This window comes from Myxine glutinosa, chromosome 3 (assembly GCF_964187855.1).
Source record: "Myxine glutinosa chromosome 3, kmMyxGlut1.1, whole genome shotgun sequence".
NCBI classification, from domain to species: Eukaryota; Metazoa; Chordata; class Myxini; order Myxiniformes; family Myxinidae; genus Myxine; species Myxine glutinosa.
Genome location: NC_136263.1, coordinates 108,208,354 through 108,234,255, shown reverse-complemented (window position 1 = coordinate 108,234,255; position 25,902 = coordinate 108,208,354). Strand labels below are relative to the sequence as shown.

Here is a 25,902-nt window from a genome sequence, read left to right as displayed (position 1 = left end):
CAATTTGACTTTCTTTTCTGTTTTTTTTCCCTCTTACCCATTCCTTTCTCCTGATAACAATTTAACATTTGATTGCATATTATTTAAGTAAGATAGACAGTAATTTTGATCACACCTTGCTCTTATTCAACCCCTGTACACATAAACATTAATGGTGTTGCAGTTCTGTCTTCTATGGAGTATATTATGCATCTACAGTATAATGATAGTTATTTCAAAGTATCTGTTTGGTAAGTGCATTATTGTAATACATGTGGATGAACATACGGTGTATTAGATAGACTAGCAACAGTACCCGCCCCATGGGTATTTAATTTATAATTTAAATAAACATAAATGCAAATTTCGCATGTGGAAAAAGTAAGTACACCCCTACATTTATCACTACTTCAAATACCTAAAATTAGAATCAGGTGCACCAGCTCAGGTACAAATGATTAGAACATCGTTAGAGAGGATCTTGGAGGAACCTGTCTTATTTAAACCTCAGACATTTAGTTTGGTTTGCTCTTTGTTGTTGAAGAGTGCGGCGTCACCATGCCTAGATCAAAAGAGTTCTCTGAGGCCTTCAGAAAGAAGGTTATAGATGCCTACGAGTCTGGGAAGGGATTTAAAAAGATCTCCAAACAATTTGAAATCAATCATTCGACTGTCCGGAAGATCATCTACAAGTGGAGAAGATTCCAAACAACTGCCAACTTGTTCAGGCCAGGCCTCCCCAGCAAGTTCAGCCCGAGAGCAGACCGCAAGATGCTGAAAGAAGTCTCGAAGAACCCCAGAATGTCATCATGGGACCTACAGGTAGCTCTTGCCACTGTTGATGTCAAAGTGCACGAGTCTACCATTAGAAAGAGGCTGCACAAATTTGATCGACATGGGAGGTGTGCCAGGAGGAAACCTTTCCTGTCCAGAAAGAACATCAGGGCAAGACTAAAGTTTGCCAATGAACACCAAGGCAAAGACCAGCACTTCTGGAACAATGTGCTCTGGACAGATGAGTCAAAGGTAGAGCTATTTGGCCACAGTACCAGAAGACATGTTTGGCGAAAACCAAAGACAGCATTTGACCACAAGAACCTGATACCAACTGTAAAGCATGGTGGTGGAAATATTATGGTTTGGGGCCGCTTTGCTACATCATGGCCGGGGCAGCTCACCATCATAGAATCCACGCTGAATTCTTCATTGTACCAGAGGGTGCTTGAGGATAATGTGAGGCCATCTGTCGGAGAGTTGAAGCTCAACCGAAGCTGAACCTTGCAACATGACAATGACCCTAAACATACCAGTAAATCCACCAAGGAATGGCTGAAAAGAAAGAAATGGAGGGTTCTGGATTGGCCAAGTCAAAGCCCGGATCTAAATCCCATCGAGATGTTGTGGGGGGATTTGAAACGAGCTGTGCATGCAAGAAACCCCTCAAACATTGCACAGCTGAAAGAATTCTGCATGGAGGAGTGGGCAAAAATTTCTCCCAGTCGATGTCAGAGACTGGTAGACAGTTATAAGAAACGCCTACTTGAGGTTGTTTCTGCCAAAGGGGGCAATACCACCTATTAGAGCCAAGGGTGTACTTACTTTTTCCACATGCGAAATTTGCATTTATGTTTCTTTAAATTATACAATGGACTACAAAATGTAAATGTTTCATCCTATTTGTTATATTATATCACCTTTATCTGTCAATATTGTTGAAATGAAGATCAATTAGCTGTATGTTGAAATATGTTGGAAAAAGTCAAAACTTTACATGGGGTGTACTTACTTTTTCACATGACTGTAAGAGATTGAATTTATTTTTTTTGAAGTGGAACGAGTTGGAGAGGAAATTGAAAAAAGCCTTTTAAATAGGAAGAAAAACAGCGTGTTGTAATATACCACTGAATAAAACACTGCATGGGAAAGTTTAAACATATTTCAATAATATTTGAACAGAACCGTGAACAATCTTATATTCACAAAATACCAACGGGGAGAGGTCCTAGAGGGACAACTACGCGTCACGTGAACAGGGCAAAAGGTGGATGGCAAGGAGCTAATGGGGGTGGGGCGAACAGCACACATGGACAGAAGTACTCGATGAGACAACAGCACACGTGGAGAAAGGAAAATAAATGTTTTTTTGTTTGTTTTTTGTTTTTTGGGGCGGTGGGGATTTACAACGTTAGACAAAGAGTATTATGTTCGGGGTAGAAGGGAAAAATCTAAGACCAAGCAAAACACGAAGTAGGGAACTTAGGTTAACAACCACCGACGGGGGTAGCCTCAGGGTACAAGGCCGCACACAAGGAGCAAACAGAACACGATTAATTAATTACAAGTTACAGGAAATTCAAACCAAAACTAACAATAAACAAACAATAATGCATAGACGATAAAATAACGAGTTGAAATTTGACAAACACACGAATGGAAAAATAACTTCACTTTGGATGCCCGGAGAGAACCCAGCCTCAAGGTCGGAAGCTTCAACAACTAGGCCGCACGGCACGAAGTACTCGACTATTTTCAATATTTCAATTTCTCAGTCGCTTTGCACACGCTGCCGTGTTACTTCGGAGCCGCACGTTTATTTCGGAAGAGTTCGTCAGGAGTCGATCTACTCTCCTGGTACGTAGAATTTCAAAAAAAGCCACATCACTGTTCATATCGGTAAATATTATTCCATCGTGTTTGGAAAAACTGGAAAATTGGAAAACTTGGAAAACTTGGAAAAACAATACAGCCTATTTTACTCCAGGGGGTCCTAGGATTACCCACCCAAAATATCGTTGCGATCGGTTCAGCCGTTTTTGCGGTACCTTCGAACGGACAGACAGACGGACAGACATTTGGTGAATTATAGTAAGACTAGCGGGGTCACCCGTGGGAATCCCACGGGCATGGACGTGTGTGACATTTCGACATATTGAGTTAGATGCTGCACCTGCACATGCAGTTTCACAATAACACACACACACACACACACACACACACACACACACACACACACACACACACACACACCTCGTTTTTTCATTTCTGTATCTCACAATTCGGTCTCTCTTATTCACACACCCACACAAACACACATATATACACACACACGCAAACACACATACACATCCACACACACACACACACACACACACACACACACACACACACACACACACACACATGCACGCACACGTACACACACATGTACACCGACACATGCATATACACATACACACATACACATATGTATACACACACATGCACACACATACACATATACACACAGACACATACACATATACACATACACACACACAGACACACACACGCATACACATATACATATACACACACACACACACACACACACACACACGTACACACACACACATGCACACACATATATATACACATACAGACACACATATATACACATACAGACACACATATATACACATACACACATATATACACACACATACACACGTGTACACACACATGTACACTGACACACATGCACACACATACACATAGGCACATACACACATATACAAACACATATATATACACATACACACATGTACACCCACACACACACATACATACACACACACACACACACACATACACACACACACATATACACGCACACACACACACACACACACACATATACACATACAGACACACACATATATACACATGCACAAAAACACACACACACATATATACACACACATACACGCACACACACATGTACAGACAAATGTACATCGACACACATGCACGCACATACACACATATGCACACACACATATATATATACACACACACACACACACACACACACACACACACACACACACACACACACACACACACACACACACACAGACATATATATATACACATACACATATATGCATGCGCGCACACACACACACACACACGCACACACACACACACACACACACACACACACACACACGTCCTACATGTATATATCCCACATCCCACATGTATATACATGTTTAAAGTGTACGTGCCCTTCCCCCCTCCCCCGCCCGGCAACGCTGAGTACTTCTGCTAGTAACTAATGAAATAAAAACGAAGAAATATCTCTGGGTAATTTCCTGAAACTTGGTGAAATTCGCTGAAATTCGCTCGGTGTATCGGTGAAATATTTTATTTGGGTGGTGTATAATTGCTTCGAACGAAATATCTCTAAGCAATTTCCCGTCTGTGTTTCATGTCCATGCACACGTGAAATGGAGTTTGTTTTTGCACACGTGAAATGAACATGTGAACCTTTACTTCCGGATAATAATGTTGAATGAAATAAAAACGAAGAAATATAGTGGGGTCACCTGTGGGAATCCCACGGGCATGGACGTGTGTGACATTTCGACATATTGAGTTAGATGCTGCACATTCATTTTTACAAAATGGTTACTGGCAAGTCATCAGATCCAGAAATGGTGTAATGAACACAATTTATTTATTTCACATAATATGTGACCCCTCACTCCTCTCCACCTGACACTCTCCTCTCTCCACCTGACACTCTCCTCTCTCCACCTAGCACTCCTCTCCTCTCCAATCCCTCACATTCCTCTCCTCTCCAATCCCTCACACTCCTCTCCTCTCCAATCCCTCACACGCCTCTCCAATCGCGCCTCACTCCTCTCCAATCGCGCCTCATACTCCTCTCCAATCACGCCTCACACTCCTCTCCAATCGCGCCTCACTCTCCTCTCCAATCGCTCCTCACTCGCCTCTCCAATCGCTCCTCACTCGCCTCTCCAATCGCTCCTCACTCGCCTCTCCAATCGCTCCTCACTCGCCTCTCCAATCGCTCCTCACTCGCCTCTCCAATCGCTCCTCACTCTCCTCTCCAATAATGCCTCACTCACCTCCAATCGCTCCTCACTCGCCTCTCCAATCGCTCCTCACTCGCCTCTCCAATCGCTCCTCACTCGCCTCTCCAACCGCTCCTCACTCGCCTGTCCAATCGCTCCTCACTCGCCTCTCCAATCGCCTCTCCAATCGCTCCTCACTCGCCTCTCTAATCGCTCCTCACTCGCCTCTCCAATCGCTCCTCACTCGCCTCTCCAACCGCTCCTCACTCGCCTCTCCAATCGCTCCTCACTCGCCTCTCCAATCGCTCCTCACTCGCCTCTCCAATCGCTCCTCACTCGCCTCTCCAATCACTCCTCACTCGCCTCTCCAATCGCTCCTCACTCGCCTCTCCAATCGGCTTTCCCCGTCTCGTTTCTCTCGTTTTTCTCCCGTCTCGTTCTTTTTCTTGCTCCAAATCGGCCCGTCTCGCCCGTCTCGCCAGTCGGCCCGTCTCGCCCGTCGGCCCGTCTCGCCCGTCGGAATCGGAAATCGGGCCGTCTTGCTTTCGTGCTTGCGCGTAAATAAATTGTGTTAATTACACCATTTCTGGATCTGATGACTTGCCAGTAACCATTTTGTAAAAATGAATGTGCAGCATCTAACTCAATATGTCGAAATGTCACACACATCCATGCCCGTGGGATTCCCACGGGTGACCCCGCAAGTTTGCATTGACGTTCGTCGATGGACTCGTTCGCCCGTCTCATTCACTTTCTTGCTACATCCTGTTCAAGTCTGCGTTCTCCATCGATCGTCTCATTCATTTTGGAAATAGAAGTTTCCACGCAGCGCATGAATTGTCGCGATCCTCAAGAGGAAGTGTCTCGTAATCATCAAATGATAAATGGCAAGTAAATTATATTGTGGAAAATTAAAGATTTCAAATAAACCTATTTAAAGTGTATTCGCACATAACTAATTTTAAAAAACGAAGAAATATCTCTCGGTAATTTCCTGAAACATATTTTACTTCCGGCTAATAATGTTGAATTAAATAAAAACGAAGAAATATATGTCGGCATCATTGTTGACGTTTTTGTGACGACTGTCATCAAACGAAAAAGTAATATATCTTAACGGAAAAGCAAAAGCGAATTTTTAATATATATCGACACGTTGCCGTCGGTGTCATGTTGGGCGGTGTATGATACACCATGACGCGATTTTTAAAAAGATATCTCTGCATTTTCCCGCGTGTGTGGAATGTTCTCAATTATTGCTGACACCGAGTCTAAAACCATCGATAAAAATGAAATCATATGGTGAGTTCGATTGGAGATAAAGGCGTGAGAGAGACTCAATGGCCTTGAAGTTACAGGCGTTTGAGAATTCATTTCGTTCTATAAAGGGCAACTTTCATCGGATTTTCTTCCCGTTTTTTTTCAACCGAGTCTAAAACTATGTTAGCGACTGTGAAAAATGAAATGATATATCGAATTTTTAATATATATCGACACGTTGCCGTCGGTGTCATGTTGGGCGGTGTATGATACACCATGACGCGATTTTAAAAAATATATCTCTGCATTTTCCCGCGTGTGTGGAATGTTCTCAATTATTGCTGACACCGAGTCCAAAACCATCGATAAAAATGAAATCATTTGGTGAGCTAGATTGGAGATAAAGGCGTGAGAGAGACTCAATGGCCTTGAAGTTACAGGCCTTTGAGAATTCATTTCGTTCTATAAACGGCAACTTTCATCGGATTTTCTTCCCGTTTTTTTTCAACCGAGTTTAAAACTATGTTAGCGACTGTGAAAAATGAAATGATATATCGAATTTTTAATATGTATCGGCACGTTGCCGTCGGTGTCATGTTGGGCGGTGTATGATACACCATGACGCGATTTTTAAAAATATATCTTTGCATTTTCCCACGTGTGTGGAATGTTCTCAATTATTGCTGACACCGAGTCTAAAACCATCGATAAAAATGAAATCATATGGTGAGTTAGATTGGAGATAAAGGCGTGAGAGAGACTCAATGGCCTTGAAGTTACAGGCGTTTGAGAATTCATTTCGTTCTATAAACGGCAACTTTCATTGGAATTTCTTCCCGTTTTTTTTCAACCGAGTCTAAAACTATGTTAGCGACTGTGAAAAATGAAATGATATATCGAATTTGATTTGAAATAAAACTGGGAGAGAGAGCAAGACACCACGGGCCTACAAAACAGGTCTCAAAGCTATGCGAGTTAATAAAATGGTGGATATTTGTTTATAATTATATGAAGCCACTCCCAGAATGGGTGGAGCTATGGGTGGAGCTACTCTGCAAACCGAGTAAGCCACACCCCGGACAGACGCCCAACATACAGACAGACAGACAGAATCATCTCCGGCTATTATAATATAGATGGTCTCCCCCTTTCCATATTGTGTTTATAACTCCTCCAGAACATCTTGTTGCATGTTTCTTTGCCGCATTTGTCTCATGTCTTATTCCTCCTTCCCCATAAGAACTGGCTCAATGAAAGTTTTTCAAGTATATTGGTTGGTTGTGTGTGTTATTCTGTCTGCCTATTTGGCTGTCTGTCTGTATGTCAATCGTCTACAGGTCACAATTTTCAACCGATCTTCACAAAACTTCACCAAGTGAATTCAATCATCAGGGTTGGTCATAAGTAAGAAGCCTATTGTTTTTGGGGTCAAAAGATCAACAACATTGTCAAATTTCAATTATCCGTAATTTTCATCTGATTTACTTGATATATGAAGAGGATTTGCATATCAGTTCACTGAATTCAACCACCGATTACTTTTGAGATCAACATAGGCCGAAAGGTCAACATACAGTCGAGGCCAAAAATATTGGCACCTTTGCACTTATTTCAAATAATGCACCATTTCTTCCAGAAAATTGTTGAAATTAAAAAATCTTTTGGTATCCACAAATGTATTTCTTTGGTTTGCAGTGGAACAAAACAAAAAAGCTGAAAAAATTACTAAATTTTAACTTATTCCACACTGAAATCCTAAAATGACCCGGACAATATTGGAGATCTCGCGAGATCTTGTCGGCGAGGGCACGGTTTTTTGAAGCTGCACACGCTCTCCTCGCTTTCGAAGTTAAGTAATTGTTCACAATTGTATTTTTGTCCAAACTGAATTTATCTACATTGTGTCCTTAGAAAGATTCTCGGTGTTAATGGTTTCCGTTTCCAATATACTTGAAAAACTTCCGTTTCCGGTCCGGTCGTGAGAGGACGCTGGCGTCACTTGCTCGCCGCTTCTCTGACTGGACCATTGTCTGTATCTTGCTTTCCTGGTGGTCGTGGTGGATTTTTGGCCATTGAGTCTGCCCTCTGCACGGTCCCGGCTCTGCTCTGCTGCTCCTGGCTTCACCTGCTCGGCTCCTTCGCTGTTTCCTCGGGCTCACTCTCGTGGGTTGTGCCCATTGTTTGCAGCGGCGGTGGTGGCGGTTTGCCGCCGTGATCTTGATTAGCGGCGGCGGTCGTTTGCCGCTGCATTTGCCGCTTTGCCTCCTCAACCTTGGCCTCGTGCTCGTCTCTTCGCTCCTGTCTGCCCTCTGCATGGTCCCGGCTCTGCTCCTGGCTTCACCTGCTCGGCTCCTTCGCTGTTTCCTCGGGCCCACTGCCGTGGGTTGTGACGATTGTTTCGCCTCCTCACCCTTGGCCTCGTGCTCGTCCCTTCGCTCCTGCTGGCATGGCTCTGCGGTACTCCGCCGCAAGGCTTCTCCTGCTTAAAACCCGCTCCACCCCATCATGCATCTCTGCAATCAAATCGAATGGACTCCTGCGTCGACCCAGGTACATTCACCGTGGCTCCGGTCGTAAGTTTGTTTATTTACAATCAGGTCACTCCATCCCCATCCTCTGGTCGGCTCAGCGCACTCCCACTCATCGTCCCAATACACCTGGTCACAACAACGCACAAAATCGCACCTCCTGTCTGCGAACCCTGGCCAAATCACCTGGATTCATACCCGCCGTACAAAACAACATCAAGCTCACCCTGTTCAATACCCGGTCCCTCAACAACAAATGCCTCATCCTGAACGACTACATCCTGGAAAATAAACTGGACTTTCTCTGTCTCACTGAGACCTGGCAACAACCACTGGACTACTACACGCTCAACCTCACCACACCCAATGGATATTCTTACATCAATAAACCACGCTCGGAGGGCCGAGGTGGTGGAATTGCCGTTATTCACCGACAAGACATCAAGACCAACCTCATCTCCATCTCATCTGCTCCATCATTTGAACACCTGGCTTTTAAACTCTCTGGTCACACACAGTCAGTCATGGCTGTTGGCTACCGCCCTCCCAAACCACACCCATCATTCCTGTCTGACTTCTCCTACTTTCTGACCCAGCTATGTTCCCTCTCCCCCTCAATCCTCCTCCTTGGTGATTTCAATATCCACATGGACTCCACTGACTCCACGCTAACCACTGACTTCACTGATTTACTCACCTGCTTTAACCTCACTCAACATGTCAACTTTCCTACCCATAACCGTGGTCACATTTTGGACCTTGTCTGCTCTACTGGACTAATTTTGCACCATCTCTCTGGCTCCGACCTCACTCTCTCTGACCACCTAGCCATCACTCTGACCATCAACATCCCCACCCCAGCACCAAGGCATTATCGCACTATCAACTTCCGTAAGCTAAACGCTCTTTCACCTACCTCATTCTCATCGACCCTCTCTGAAAAAATGTCCACTTCTCCCTTCGTTGACCTCCACACCCCTTCTGACCTCACTGACTACTACAACCACACTCTCTCCTCCTGCCTTGACCAACTTGCGCCTATAAAAACCAAAACAGTTTCTTTCACCCATTCTGCTCCCTGGTTTACCCCTGAACTCCGCCTGATGAAAACTCGTGCTCGCCAACTTGAAAGACTCCGCAATAAAACAGGTCTCACAGTTCACTCCCAGGCCTACAAGGACCACATACAACACTATAAAGATGCCCTCTCCCGTGCCCGCTCCGCCTACTACTCTCAAATTATCCACTCTGGCTCTGGAAACCCAAAAGCACTCTTCTCTACAATAAACAAACTCCTCAGCCCCCTGAACACCACCACCCAGTCATTCACAATAGACAACTGCATCTCCTTCCTTTCATTCTTCCAACGCAAAATTGAAAACATCTACAACAGCTTGACCACCGCCGCACCCGCTCCCCCTCAAACCACCTGCCCCCCCTTATCCTGCCATCCCCTGTCTCAATTCTCCCCAGTCTCCCCTACTGACCTCTCTGAACTCCTCATCGGAATGAAAACTGCCACCTGCACTCTTGACCCCATCCCCTCCAGCTTTGTCAAGGCCTCCCTTCCTGCTCTCTCTCCACTTATCATTGCAACAATAAACTCCTCCCTGTCTACAGGCATCGTCCCACCATCCCTCAAAATTGCTGCTGTTACCCCCATTCTGAAAAAGCCTGGACTAAACCCTGACACCCTAAATAACTTCAGACCCATCTCCAACCTACCCTTTCTGTCAAAGGTTTTGGAACGCGCTGTAGCCACTCAACTCAAACATCACCTCTCTGCCAATAACCTGTATGAAACATTCAAATCCGGATTCCGCTCCAACCACAGTACTGAAACTGCTCTCCTCAAAATCACCAACGACCTTCTCCTCTCCTCTGACGCTGGCAACCTCAACATTCTCATCCTCCTCGACCTCAGCGCCGCCTTTGACACCATCGATCACACCATCCTCCTCACCCGACTTAAAACCACCTTTAACATTACCGGCACTGCCCTCTCTTGGATTAAATCATACCTCTCTGACAGACGTCAGTTCATCTCCATCAATAACTGCAAATCCCCCACTGCTCCCCTCCCCCAAGGTGTCCCCCAAGGTTCAGTTCTTGGCCCCCTCCTCTTCATCCTTTACCTGTCCCCCCTCGGTCACTTAATCCGCCGTCATGGTCTCCAATTCCACTGCTTCGCCGATGACATCCAGCTTTTCATCTCCACCAAGTCCATCTCCACCGCCACCCACTCTATCCTGACAAACTGCATCACTGAAATAAAATCCTGGCTTCAAATCAACTTCCTCAAACTTAACTGTGATAAATCTGAAATAATCATCATTGGCCCAAAAACGCTCACAAAATCCACCCATAACTTTGCCCTCAACATCGACGGTTTCCCAGTATCCACCTCCCCTCACATCCGGAATCTTGGCATCATCTTTGACCAAACCCTCTCCTTCGACAAATACACTAAACAGATCACAAAGACAGCCTTCTTTCACCTGAAAAACATCGCCCGTCTCCGTCCATCCCTCTCCTCCGTGGCTGCAGAAACCCTCATCCACGCCTTCATCACTTCCCGTCTGGACTACTGCAATAGCCTCCTTTATGGTTCACCCTCAACAATCACCAATAAACTCCAATACATTCAGAACTCCGCTGCCCGTCTACTCACCCATTCCCGGACCCGTGACCACATCACCCCCGTCCTTTACAAGCTTCACTGGCTCCCCATCTCCCAGAGAATCCAGTACAAAATCCTCCTCTTGACCTACAAAGCCCTCCATAACCTGGCCCCATCCTACCTGGCTGACCTCCTCTCCAGACACACTCCCACCCGCAACCTCCGCTCTGCTGGTACCAACCTCCTGACCCCCCCCCATCCGGACCAAATTTAGATCCTGGGGGGACAGGGCCTTCTCCATCGCTGCTCCCACCCTCTGGAACTCGCTACCTCACACCATCAGAGACTCCTCCTCACTCACCACATTCAAAACATCACTCAAGACCCACCTGTTCAACACTGCATTCAACATTGAACCCACAGCATCTAACCCCTGACTATCTCCTCTCCTTCTCCCTCCTTTGTGCTTTGAATATTTCCCTATTGATTCTTCTTTTTTTGCAATTGTTTTTATGTTTTGCTATGCATTATGTTTTGCACTCTGTCAAAGCGTCTTTGGGCTTCCTGAAAAGCGCTATATAAAATAAATGCATTATTATTATTATTATTATTATTAATCCTTTATACCTGTATAAAAAATCGTCGGTTATTTCATGCCGCGTTTTTTGCGGACAAGTACCTTGTTTCCTACCTTGAGGCTTTGTTTTCTCTCAGAGGTCGATTGTGGTCCAATTACTTTCGTTCTCTCAGTTTTTCCCAATCTTTTCACCCCATACTTCCTTGTTTAAAATCTGAACTAAAAAAAAACCCAAAAAACATTTCCTTCTTTGTTCTTATTCGTTTATTCGTTGTTCTTATTCGTTCGTTCGTTCTTCGACCACGTGTTTCACCCCCATTTCACCAGATAGTTTTCACTGTTCAATTTAACAGTTTAAACTTTCCCCTGAAGTGATGTATTCTGTCGTATATTATAACACCTTTTTCTTCTTCAAAAGCTCATTCCAAAAATTCCAAAAAATTCCAATTCATTCCAAAAAATTCCAAAATTTTTTTCCATCTCTTACAGTTCCTCTTTCCTACATTCTCTCAACTCACCGGCACTCCACCCCCCCCCCCACCCCTCCCCCCCCCCCCCCCGCTCCAGCGTCCTTAAACGTATCTCTGCTTGAAGGTCACAATAAACTCATTTTGGAATGTTTCTCATTAATCGTACAACACTTTCTAGAATCCAAACTCACCCCTCCCCTTCAAATCTTCCCCCTCACCCCTCCCCTCCAAATCTCCCCCATCTCCCATCCCTTTCAAATCCCTCCCCCCTTGCCCCTTCCCTCCTAAACTCCCCCTCACCCCTCCCCTTCAAATCTCCCCACCCTCATTTTTTCTCCATTTCCCCCCTCTCACCCCTCCTCCTCAAAGCGTCCTCCCCGCTTCTTCCCCCTTCCAACTCTCACCTCCATCTCGCCCAACCTTCTGCCTCGCTCTGCCCCCCCCCCGCCCCTCAAATAACACCTCACTGTGCCTCACCCAATCACCGTCAAACCATTTGTCCACCCCATCCTTCCCTTTCTCCTAGCTATTCTGAAATCGCTGACACACTGTCAACAGCTCTCCCTACCTCTTCCTCCTCTTCCACATCTAACCCCACCCCTCCCCCCCCCCCCGGTTTTGTATCCGATGCTTCCCCTTCCTCTTCATTAACGGTATGGACCTCAAACATCCAGGGCCTTCACTCAAACTTGACTGATCTCTCCATACAGGTTGCTTCTGACAAACCAGACTTGATCTGCTTAACAGAAACTTTCCTCCTTCATGATGTCTCTGATTCCTTAATATCTCTCCCGGGTTACTCCCTCATCTGGTATGATAGACCTGAGCCTCGTCCTGGAGGTGGGGTTGCTTTCTTTATCAAAAACTCTCTTCCTCACTCGCCCTGCACTGCCCTCTCTCCACCTCACCCCCAGGAATACCTCTGGCTACGGCTTCCCCTTCGCTCCCACCTTTTGTTCATGTGTGTGTTGTACCATCCACCAAACAGTAATGACTCCATCGACATCTCGCTGTCTGATAATATGGACCAACTTCTATCTACTCATCCCAACTCTCTCTTCCTCATATGTGGTGATTTCAATTGTCACCATGCCAGTTGGCTGGGTGAGGGTTCCTCTCTCACCAGCCATGGCTCCTCGGCAAAGGACTTCTGCGACTCACTGGGACTGACACAATCTGTCAATTTCTCGACCCGGATCTCAGTCAATGGAGTATCTTCTTTTCTAGACGTGGTTATGACTAACTTCCCTGAAAATGTCTGCTGCTCTTCTTCTGCTCCAATCGGCTCATCTGATCATGTGCTTGTTAAAGTGGACATCTCTCTGACCATTCTCAGAGAGCCTCCTCAGCGTCGACGAGTCTGGCATTTCACTCGGGCCAAATGGCACGGTCTTCAAGCAGCCATCAATCATCTGGACTGGTCTCCCATCTCGACTGCCTCTGACATCAACTCATCCTGGGAATTATTCCAAAGTGAATTGCTCTCTCTCATGCACAGATTTATCCCATCTCGTCTTCAGTTGTCATACCCTTCCTCCCGTCCATGGCACACGGAATGTTGTGGTGAGGCAGTTGCCCTGAAACAACTTGCCTTTGCCTCTTGGAAGGCAAATCCAACAGAAGGAAATCTCATTTCCTTTCACAAAGCCCAAAACAAGTGTGTGTCCACCCTCAGGAGAGCCAGGAAACAATATCTCTCCACTCTCAAGACCGAACTCTCAAATCTGTCTCCCTCTTCCAAATCCTGGTGGCATCTGGTCAAATCTGTTTCTGGTGTTTGTTCCCCCTCCATCCCCTCCCTCACCTCAAACGGCTACACAACTGACTCCGCACGTGAAAAAGCTGAATGCCTCAACTGTTTGCCTCTAAATCTTGTGTCCCAAACCCACCCCTCCCCCCCCGCCCCCTTCCCACGCCTTCTCCCCCCACGCCCTCTCCCTCCCACAGATCTCCTGATGTCCATGCTCTCCAATGTTGTGTTTATGTGCTTCCCCTTCTCTCCCCATCTTGTCTACCGCTCCCCTTATTATATACTTTGTGTGTCTGATTTTTTTTGTGTGATAAATGTTTGCTCTTTCACGATTTTCGATTCTGTATCCAAAAAAAAAAAAAAAAAATTGGCACCTTTTATAAGTTGTTAGAAATAATTAGATTTGAAGCAGGTGATTCTCCTTTACTTTAGAATTGAACTCACCTTTAGTGCGTTGCAAGTACCTGCAATATAAAAATCACTCATTCAACCAGTTTGAATAGAGAAAAGGAGTCATTCTGCTGTTTGTGTCACTGTGATACCACAATGAGCATGGAGAAAAGAAAGAAAACCAGAGAATTGTCTGAGGATGTCAGACAAGATTGTGGACAAGCATGGACAATCTCAAGGCTACAAGTCCATCTACAGAGACCTTGATGTTCCTGTGTCCACCATATGCAATGTTATCAGGAAGTTTAAGGCCCATGGCACTGTTGCCAACCTCCCTGGATGTGGCCGCAAGAGAAAACTTTATCGAAGATTGCAGTGAAGGATTGTTCGAATTGTGGAGAAAGCACCTCGCTCAACTGCCAAACATTCATGCTGACCTTCAGACACAAGGTGCGACAGTTTCAGCTCGTACCATCCTTCGGCAACTCAATGAAAGGGGGTTCTATGGTAGGAGACCCAGGAGGAACCCACTGCTGAGAGAGAGACCTCAGAAAGCCTCACTGGAGTTTGCTAAAACACACCTGAACAAGCCAAACTCCTTCTGGGAGAATGTCCTGTGGACAGATGAGACCAAGTCAGAACTTTTTGGTAAAGCACATCATCTCTATGTTTATAGAAAACAAAATGAAGCCTTCAAAGAAAGGAACACCTTCCCTGCAGTCAAACATGGAGGAGGTTCAGTGATGTTTTGAGGTTGCTGTGCTGCCTCTGGCACTGGGTGCCTTGAATGTGTGCATGGCATCATGAAATCAGGAGATTACCAAGGCATTTTGGAGCACAATGTTCAACTAAGTGTGAGAAAGCTGGTCTCCATCAAAGGTCATGGGTCTTGCAGCAGGACAATGACCACAAACACACTTCAAAAAGCACCTTAGAATGGTTCAAGACAAAACGCTGGACTGTTCTGAAGTGGCCAGCGATGAGTCCAGATCTAAGTCCCATTGGTCACCTGTGGGGAGATCTGAAAACAGCAGTTTGGAGAAGGCACCCTTCAAATCTGGGAGAACTGGAGCAGTTTGCACAAGAAGAGTGGGCCAACCTGCCAGTAGAGATGTGTAGGAAGCTCATTCATGACTATAGGAAGTGCTTGACTGTAGTTATTTTGTCCAAAGGCTGTGCTACTTTGCTTTGGCAGAGAGATGTGACACTGTGGAAATGATGCGATTTTGGTCAAGATCCAGATCCGGATCGGAGGATTTTAAAAGTGATTCTTCAAGGCTAAAACTGATATATAGCATGATATCTCAAAGTTTGGGACTATTCAGACAGAACTTGGTGAATGAGTTGGTTCGGTGACAAGAACAAGCCAATTAGATTTTGGTTCAGGTTCGAATCCAGATCCGGCCTATCCGTGAATACAATACATAAACTGTTGAGCCTGGCGGAGGTATTCTCTCTACCGAGTGCTTTTTAGTTACATCTGTTTATTTCTGGATTCATCATATAATGCACAATCATTTTGCTGTTGTTGACAAATTATAACTGACAACGATGATACAACATCACTACAGAATCCCATAGTGTCCCTCAAGAAGAGTAGGCGAGGTATTGCCAGCACCATGGGGAAATTCCAATTTCGTGCACTAACCAGCAGCGGGCATTGCATCAGTGGTACAGCTCAGCCAATGATGCTACACCACAGCCTTGTGCTGCATACGAACAAACAAACGAACTACAGAATCATAACAGAATGAAGCGTTTGGCACAGGTACATTCAAAGAGGATGTGCAATGTATCAGAAGGAAATTTGATTGTCATGGGTTGGAATTTAGCTTCTGGATTTTAACACAAGAAAAACTAGACAACACCCATAATCCCATATATCATGATGATATAGTTTTCCACCATTCAGAAAACCAAAACAGAAGTTTGTTTTTTTTTCCCCAAAATTTTGCTTCGGTATAGGTTTTGACATCTTATAAAATTGCCCACACCTTCCAATAATCATTTTAATGCATTTGATGCATTTAAATTATCTCCACCTAATTCCCTCCATTCCAAAGCACAAAAATCATGGATAACATATAATCAGCATACTCTAGTGTATGATGATTATAATGGATTATTATAATGATGTAATAATGTGGGCGGAGGCATATCAGGTGACCTTGAAGAGTGTCGTTCTCGTTAATTTTAAAAAGCTTAAGTACTTATTGGTAAAAGTTCATTCAAATGTTATTATTGATTCACAAGAGTTACGTCAGTTACGCTTCAATATTACATGACTTATGACATATTCCAAGTATTTGACCAGCCCGTGATTCTATCAAGGTCTGAAAAGAGGCACTTCAGCCTTATGAGTGAAAGAGATACAAAGTCCGCCATGAGTGATCTTTCTTAATGTTTTGGGTCTCTGTGTAGGTATGTGCGGTATCTGAAGTTGCGATGGACCATTGGCATTGAAGGCATTCCTACTACCGCCACCTCTCCCATGTATCAATCCAGCCTGGAACAAGCTGATGACATTGGTTTACTGCGAGTATTTGACACATTCTTGGAGCATACACCACAGCTGGTTCTGCTGCTCACAAATTCAGATTGTACAACAATCAAACTATCATATGGTGAGTTTCTGTGAGGCTCGAACTTTGAGGTCAAATTACTTTAAAATGTTTTATTTGCGGATTTGCTTTGTGATTAAGATTTCCCGGCAATGTCACTCTCGAAATGGCATTCTGTCGTCTTCCGTTTAGCTGAGTTGTGCTATCTGATTTGAGTTCCAATTATTGTAGTTGTTTTCAAAGATACTATAGTAACCCATTGCAGAAAAATACCTTTATTATTACCCCAAGCACGTGAAGCGAAAAGCGGGGTTAAACAATTGGTTCATGTCCGTCCGTTTGTCTGTTTGTCTTTGAGGACAATCGAGGAACAACCTATTTCAATTGAATCGTCATGTCATGTCTGTATGTCAGTCACCTACATGCCACAATTTTAAACCGATCTTCATGAAACTTCACCAAATTGTAGAGTTTGTCAAAAGGAAGAAGCCTATTGCTTTTGAGGTAAGAAAGTCGAACATAGGCCAAAGCTCAAGGTCAACAACTTAGGTGGGATTTCTAAAATCGTCAATTTTCATCTGATTGACATGAAATTTGAAGAGGATTTGGATATTTGGTCATTTAACTCAACCACCAATTATTTTTGACGTTCTTTTTTAGATCTTTGAATTAATTTTGATTTTTTAAGTCTTTTTCTGAGATCTTTGAATTATTTTTGATTGTTGAAGTTTTTTTGAGATCTTTGAATTATTTTTGATTTTTGAATTATCTTACTATTATACACCAAATGTTCGCCCATCTGTCCGTTCGAAGGTACTGCAAAAATGGCTGAACCGATCGCAACGATATTTTGGGTGGGTAATCCTAGGACCCCCTGGAGTAAAATAGGCTATATTGTTTTTCCAATTTTTCAAAGTTTTCCAATTTTCCAGTTTTCCCAAACACGATGGAGTAATATTTACCGATGTGAACAGTGATGTGGCTTTTATTGAAATTCTACAAATACTGTTTAGATTGTGATGAGAATTATGAACCTGCCGCAAATGCGGAAGTGGACAGATGACAGCAATGCACGGGTTTGATAATATCCCAATACAACCGTCATTCAATCGTAATGTTTAATCGTTAAACGTTAATCGTGTTAATCGTTTTGTTGAAATATCAATTGATGATTGAAATTGAGTGAATACAATTACGATTTTGAATTCGTAATTGTGTTCACCCAACCGTACGGAACTTCACATCAGGATTTAAATATTTGTTTACGTCACGAATGTTGTTAAAAGTTTATTTTTTATATTAATGTTATTTAATTTGTGATTGGAGTTATGCTGTTTGGAATGAAAAAAGATATCGAGTTCAAGTGAATGACGGAATGCTGTGATTGTTTCTACTTTCTAAACGTGACATTCGCGGATCACCATATGCAGATTTGCCATTGACTAGGTATGAAACACACGTACCTGTTTGTTTGCAAACGGGTACGCTTTTCGTGGAAGTCAATCACAAACTTGCTGTCCATGTCTGACATGCGACTGAAGGTGCTACAGGAATGTGGAATTTTTTTTATTTTTTATTTATTATTATTATTATTATTATTATTATTTTTTTTTTGTATACTGAATCGAGGCTCGTGAAAGAGCTAACATTTATTTCACAAACAAATCAACCAGACAAACAAAACACACAAAAAGAGGGAGCGGAAGACAAGATGGGGAGAGAAGGGGAAGCACACAACCACAACATTTGAGAGCAGAGAGAAGTGTGGGAGGGAGAGGGCTTGGGGGCAGGAGGCGTGGGAGGGGGAGGGCGGGGGGGAGAGGCATAAAACACAAGGGGACTGAAATTAGCGGGGGTAGAAAAGATCAAGGTTTTGGATGGGGGAGGATAAGAGATGGTGGTGAACAGCTGTTTTAAAGACCTGGAGGGTGCAGTGGGATTGAAGAGAGTGAGGGAGTTTGTTCCAGAGGTGGGAGAAAAGAGGAATGAAGGAGTGAAGGTGAGCAGAAAGTCTTCATTTTGGCAGTTTAACCATAAGAGGGTTGCAGGCAGATCTTGTGCGACCTGTAGGAATATTTGGGGGACAGAGCCCAGAGAGGGCTGGGGGGGGGCAAGGCCAGAGAGGAGTCGGTAGAAGACGGAAAGACCACCAACCTGCCTGCGGTGAGTGAGTGAAAGGCCCTTGGAGTTAGCTTCATCGCGGGAGATTCCAATGATTCTGAACGCTTTGGTTTCAACAGCGTGCAGACGGGCTAGGTGTGAGGCAGGAGCACCAGACCAGAGGGGAGAGCAGTATTCCATAGAGCTGCGGATGAAAGCCTTGTATGTGGTGAGGAGCTCAGGTGTGCCAAGGAAGGACTTCGCACGACGGAGGATGCCCAGTCGGCGACTGGCTTTGGAGGCCAGATTTGAAATGTGGTTTTCCCAGGAAAGATCATGGCAAATAGTGAGACCCAAAAGCTTGAGTGACAGAACTTCTTGGAGAGGATTGTTCAGAAAGTGGATGGGAGGGTTTTCCAGTCGGTCTTTTCGGAGAGACATCGTAAGAGTGTGAGATTTATCAGGATTGAAAGACATGTTCCATTTGTTTGCCCAGTCTGTGATTTTGTCCAGGTCTGCAGAGAGTGAGGAGGCTGCAGACTGCCGATCTGAGGGATGAGGAATGGAGCGACGGAGAGTAGAGTCATCAGCAAAGAGATAGAGAGGATTTTCAAGAGAGTCAGAGAGATCATTGATGAAGACCAGAAAAAGCACAGGGCCCAGAACAGACGGGCTAGGTGTGAGGCAGGAGCAGTCGGTCTTTTCGGAGAGACATCGTAAGAATGTGAGATTTATCAGGATTGAAAGACATGTTCCATTTGTTTGCCCAGTCTGTGATTTTGTCCAGGTCTGCAGAGAGTGAGGAGGCTGCAGACTGCCGATCTGAGGGATGAGGAATGGAGCGACGGAGAGTAGAGTCATCAGCAAAGAGATAGAGAGGATTTTCAAGAGAGTCAGAGAGATCATTGATGAAGACCAGAAAAAGCACAGGGCCCAGAACACTACCTTGGGGAACTCCAGCCTGAACAGGAAGAGGAGATGAGAGAAACCAATTCAGGGCCACACGTTGACTACAACCAGAGAGGAAGTCCGCCAGCCATGCGTGGAGATTTCCATGGATACCAAAGGAGGAGAGTTTGGTGAGCAGAGCAGGGTGCCAGACCGTATCGAAGGCACGTGAAATGTCAAGGGAGACAGCTCTAATTTCCTGTTTGGCATTGAGGACCTCCATCCATTGTTGAGAAAGCAGAAGCAGCATGTCCAGAGTAGAGTGACCAAGTCTGAAACCAAATTGATGATCAGAGATCAAGCCATTGGAGAAGAGGAAAGATTTCATATCTGAAGCAATGATGGATTCCATGACTTTGCTGATAATTGGGAGAAGGCTGATTGGTCTGTAGTTGCTGGGATCTGTTTTTGCACCTTTTTTGTGCAAAGCGGTGATGTTGGCTGATTTCCAAGCAGATGGCAGATGACCTTGAGCAAAAGAGAGGGTGAAGAGAACAGAAAGAGGGAGTGAAAGAGCAGAAGAACATGATTTTAGGACCCGTGGGCTGATGCCGTCAGGACCAGTTGCAGAATCAGAGTCGAGGGTTGACAGAAACTTTTCCACCTTGTCAGGAGGAAAGGACACAGAGTCCAGGAGCAGCTGGGTACGACTGGGTACGGTGGGTACAGAGAGGGATGGGTTTGGGACACAAGATTTAGAGGCAAACACAGAGTTGAGGCATTCGGCCTTTTCACGTGCGGAGTCAGCCGTTAAGCCGTTTGAGGTGAGGGAGGGGATGGAGAGGGAACAAACGCCAGAAACAGATTTGACCAGATGCCACCAGGATTTGGAAGAGGGAGACAGATAAGAGAGTTCGGTCTTGAGAACGGTGAGATATTGTTTCCTGGCTCTCCTGAGGGTGGACACACACTTGTTTCGGGCTTTGTGAAAGGAAATGAGATTTCCTTCCGTTGGATTTGCTTTCCAGGAGACGAAAGCAAGTTGTTTCAGGGCAACAGCCTCACCACAAGATTCCGTGTACCATGGACAGGAGGAAGGGTATGACAACTGAAGACGAGATGGGATAAATCTGTGCATGAGAGAGAGCAATTTACTTTGAAAGAATTCCCAGGATGAGTTGATATCAGAGGCGGTGGAGATGGGAGACCAGTCCAGATGATTGATGGCTGCTTGAAGACCGTGCCAGTTGGCCTGAGTGAAATGCCAGACTCGTCGACGCTGAGGAGGCTCTCTGAGAATGGTCAGAGAGATGTCCACTTTGACAAGCACATGATCAGATGAGCCGATTGGAGCAGAAGAAGAGCAGCAGACATTTTCAGGGAGGTTTGTCATAACCAAATCCAGAAGAGAAGATGCTCCGTTGACTGAGATCCGGGTCGGGAAATTGACAGATTGTGTCAGTCCCAGTGAGTCGCAGAAGTCCTTTGCTGAAGAGCCATGGCTGGTGAGAGAGGTACCCACACCCAGCCAACTGGCATGGTGACAATTGAAATCACCACATATGAGGAAGAGAGAGTTGGGATGGGTAGATAGAAGTTGGTCCATATTATCAGACAGTGAGATGTAGATGGAGTCATCGCTGTTTGGTGGACGGTACAACACACATATGAACAAAAGGTGGGAGCGAAGGGGAAGCCATAGCCAAAGGTATTCCTGGGGGTGAGGTGGAGAGAGGGCAGTGGAGGGCGAGTGAGGAAGAGAGTTTTTTATAAAGATAGCAACCCCACCTCCAGGACGAGGCTCAGGTCTATCATACCGGAGGAGGGAGTAACCTGGGAGAGATACCAAGGCATCAGAGACATCATGAAGGAGGAAAGTTTCTGTTAAGCAGATCACATCTGGTTTGTCAGAAGCAACCTGTATGGAGAGGTCAGTCAAGTTTGAGCGAAGGCCCCGGATTTTTGAGGTCCATACCGTTAATGAAGAGGAAGGGGGAGCATCGGGTCCAGAACAGGGGGGGGAGGGGTAGGGTAAGATGTGGAAGAGGAGGAAGAGGTAGGGAGAGCTGTTGAAGGTGTGTCAGAGATTTCAGAGATTTCAGAATAGCTTGGAGAAAGGGAAGAATGGGGCGGACAAAAGGTTTGATGAAGATTGGGTGAGGCACAGTGAGGTGTTATTTGAGGAGGGGGAAGAGCGAGGCAGAAGGTTGGGGGAGATGAAGGTGAAAGTTGGAAGGGGGAAGAAGCAGGGAGGATGCTTTGAGGAGGAGGGGTGAGAGGGGAGTCTAGGAGGGGAGGAGCGAGGGAGAGTCTCGGAGGGGAGGGGTGTGGGGGGAGTTTAGGAGGGAGGGGAGGGAAGGGGCAAGGGGGGAGATTTGAAAGGGATGGGTGATGGGGAGGATTTGGAAGGGAGGGGTGAGATTGGATTTTGAAAAGTGTACGATTCATGGGAAACGAACATTTTTTGCAAAATGAGTTTGAGACCTTCGAGTCAAAAATACGTTTGAGGACACTGGAGGAGGGGTAGAGTTCTGGATAGTTTAGGGAATGTTGAAAGGAGGAACTGTAAGAGATGGTATTATATATATTTTTTGGAATGAATAGATTTGGTGAGCAAGACGAAAGCATCCTTTTGTAGGAAAAGAAGAAAAGGGTGTTATAATATATGAGAGAAAATAGTTGTTCAGGGGAGAGATTATACATTTCTAACCACGTGATCGCGTGATGGCGAACGAAGAACGAACGAACAAAAAGAACAACAAATAAACGAATAAGACCTGGGAAGGAAATATTTTTTGGGGGTTTTTTTTGTTTTGTTGTGAGTAGAGATATTAAACAAGGAGGTATGGGGTGAACGACTGGGACGAAACAGAGAACGAAAATAATTTCAGCGCATTCGACGAATCGCTGAGAGAAAAACAAAACCACAAGGTCGGAGACGGTACGGTAGCCAAGCCTACGAGTACTAGGCCGCAGAATACTCGATACGCATTAACCGACGATTGTGTATACATGTACGAAAAATTAGCACCGAAAATTTTCCAAAAAGATACGCTATAGGTACAAACACCGAAAGATAGATACAGTCTCGACAAAAACACAATTGAGAAAATCACTTAGCTTCGAAAGCGTGAGCGCATGGAACAGCTTCGAAAAGACGTGACCTCCAATTGGTTTTGGTTTCATGCTTTAGCATTCGCCGTTTCTGCATTGTCTGTTTGCTTCCGGCTTCCCACCCGGGCGTAGCACGGGTACCTCGCTAGTTTTTGAAATTTAAGAATAAATAAAAAAGAATTTAGCTTTGTTAAATTTCTAAAATCCTCATTTTTTCATCTGAAGAGGATTTGCATATCTGATCACTGAATTCAACCACCAATTTATATTTGAGGTCTAATGGTCAAAAGATCAACATAGGCTGAATTTCTAAAATCATAAATTTTCATCCGATTGACTTGGAATTTGAAGAGGATTTGCAGATTAGGTCACTGAATGCAACCACATTTTATTTTTAATGTCAACATAGGCCAAAGGTCAAGAACTTCAAGGTGAAATTTATAAAATCCTCATTTTTTATCCGATTGACGTGAAATCTGAAAAGCATTTGCATATCTGGTCACTGAATTCAACCACAAATTATTTTTAAGGTCAAATTTGTTTTAGGGACTTCACAATTTCGTGTTTTAGGGTCACGTCTTTCTTGTTTTATTGATTGTGGAGGTGCATCATTGATGTCATGCAAGGTCATATGATGCATAATACTTTTATTCAATGCAATGTGGGGGGTCGGGAGGGTGTCAGGTGATGGCCGTGCAACCATTTTTGTTTTAATATAACATTTGTGAAACATTTTCTTCCTTCCCCAAACGTTACTGTTATTTATGTCGTTATTGTTCCACAATTCAACTCTTTGGGCATCGCTGGGAACAAAATAAATATTTGGTGTAAGATATAGGTCGACCTCGTTTTGCCACCAACTGTTTTCTTCTCCCCTCCAAAACTGGGTTATAATATGCTGTTAACTTTTCACTATCTACTTCATGGAGTTATGAATGGACAATAAACCATCGCTGCCCGAAAGGATCCAAAATATTTAATATTAGATGATAGACATCATTTTACCCTTGATACTCTGTGTGTTTTGTAACGAAGATCATTTGTATACCTGCAATAGTCATTTAACTTTGAATTGATCTTCCCTCACGGTGTGGAACAGCCCTTGGCATGACGATGTCCTTCTTTTCCATCTCATGGATGCTCTTGGACCACAAGAGGACAATGTGCAAATCGCAAGGCAATGAATCCAAGCTTCAGGGTCTCGGATGTTGCATCGTTTACCTGCTGTTCAATCTCCTACTGGTCACTCCTCGTGTGGTCTCCATCGCCTTGTACGTGTCATCCGTAAAGTACAAATACATCATCTCGCACCTTGCCATAGAACTCATCCTTATGTTGATCTTCTGTTACTTTATGAAGACCGACTTTACGACGTCACGTATTATGGAATGGATTTACCGCCTCGTAATATCAATATGCTTGATCTACACCTGGTTCAATGTTATGAAAGAGCCCACGAAGCGTTATAGGGTCACCTACCACTGCTTCATAATAATCGATACAAGTAGTATGCTTACGCTGGCTTGGTGGTTCTGGAAATCGGAGCATTGCCCCCACGGTGGCTTTGTGGTGATCGTCGTTGCAAGTGCGGTGGCAGCTTCTTATATGCTCGGCTTGGTAATCACCTGCGCATATTATAAATGGAAGAAATACCCTTTACCCAGGTGTGTAAATGATGAAATTGATGGTGTACCGATGAGCTCACAGGGCACCGCAGCAGTGCGACAATGTTACCGCAGGCTCCACAACAACACCAGCAATTCCATTAAGAGAGAAGAATTTTTTTGACTTGGAAGAGAAGTGATGACACTGGTTTATTACGTCACCATAATTCTGCTTCCATCGTGACCATTTTGTTTGTTTGTGTGAACTATTCTCGTGTTACGTGATCATCAACACAGGGTCCTATGCACTAAATTAGACTCAGGACTCGGCCATTTTGTTCCACTGAGCAATGCCAATGTGTACATGAACTGCGGATCTGATACGCTACAGCACGGGATTGTATTAGATGCTGTTATGTATTTGTTTGTGTGCACGATGCATAATGAGCACATATTGCATGACGAGGGAGTGAGGGAAGAAATGTGGTGATGGTGATGTGACTGCAAGCCCATCCATTAATCTTGCATGTTGTTGGCAGCAGGAGAGTAAATTATTCTGTTGGAGGAGATCACGAAACACAGTAAACGTGTGGCTTATTCCAGGAAAGGAAAGGCCAACAACATGAGACCCGAGCCAGCAATGTTGCGTGAACACACGACCCGTCCTCATCTCATCTCCGGCCATATTACTTCAATTTTCCTACATATTAGTTCACTTTTCTACAGTTTTTGTGCAAGCACTTAAAGGCAACAGGATCCTCTCTGCCACCCTGACAAACAATGGATGATCGATCTATAAACGTTTTCCAAACAATAATTTATGACATGTGTTAAAATGTCTTTTTTTAAATAAATACATTTTATTTTATGTTGGCCTCTTTGTTAGTTCCAAACGTGGGTGACTCGTGATGCCAGGTTCAAATCCTATACTGGAAACTATAAATTTGACTGTTTTCTAACGTGTACTCAATGTTCTTGGAACAACATGTTTTATATTTATATAGGTTTTGCCATGAGCATTAACAAGAGAGAACTTAAGCCGCTGTCACACCTTGACGTTTTAGCCAGCGTACGCCGACGTATGAAAAATTTGGCTACATTAAGAGCACGCTGAAGCACGCTGGCATACGTCGTAGTACGCCGAGCTCGTCGACAAATTTCGTGCATGCACAAAATTTGTCGACGTATGCCAGCGTATGACT

The 25,902-nt window shown here is 44.5% G+C and overlaps 1 protein-coding gene across 4 annotated transcripts in view; it reads left to right on the top strand.

Annotated features, from left to right (window-relative positions):
- Positions 1-25,568, top strand: part of LOC137423271 (XK-related protein 8) — a 54,408-nt gene extending 28,840 nt beyond the window's left edge. For all 4 annotated transcript variants that reach the window (XM_068110226.2, XM_068110225.2, XM_078774409.1 and 1 more), the window contains 2 exons: positions 16,855-17,057; positions 24,196-25,568. In XM_068110226.2, the coding sequence (XP_067966327.2) occupies positions 16,855-17,057; positions 24,196-24,884 (892 nt within the window). In that variant the 3' untranslated portion in view covers positions 24,885-25,568. The remainder of the gene's footprint in view (positions 1-16,854; positions 17,058-24,195) is intronic.
- Positions 25,569-25,902: the final 334 nt, after the last annotated feature.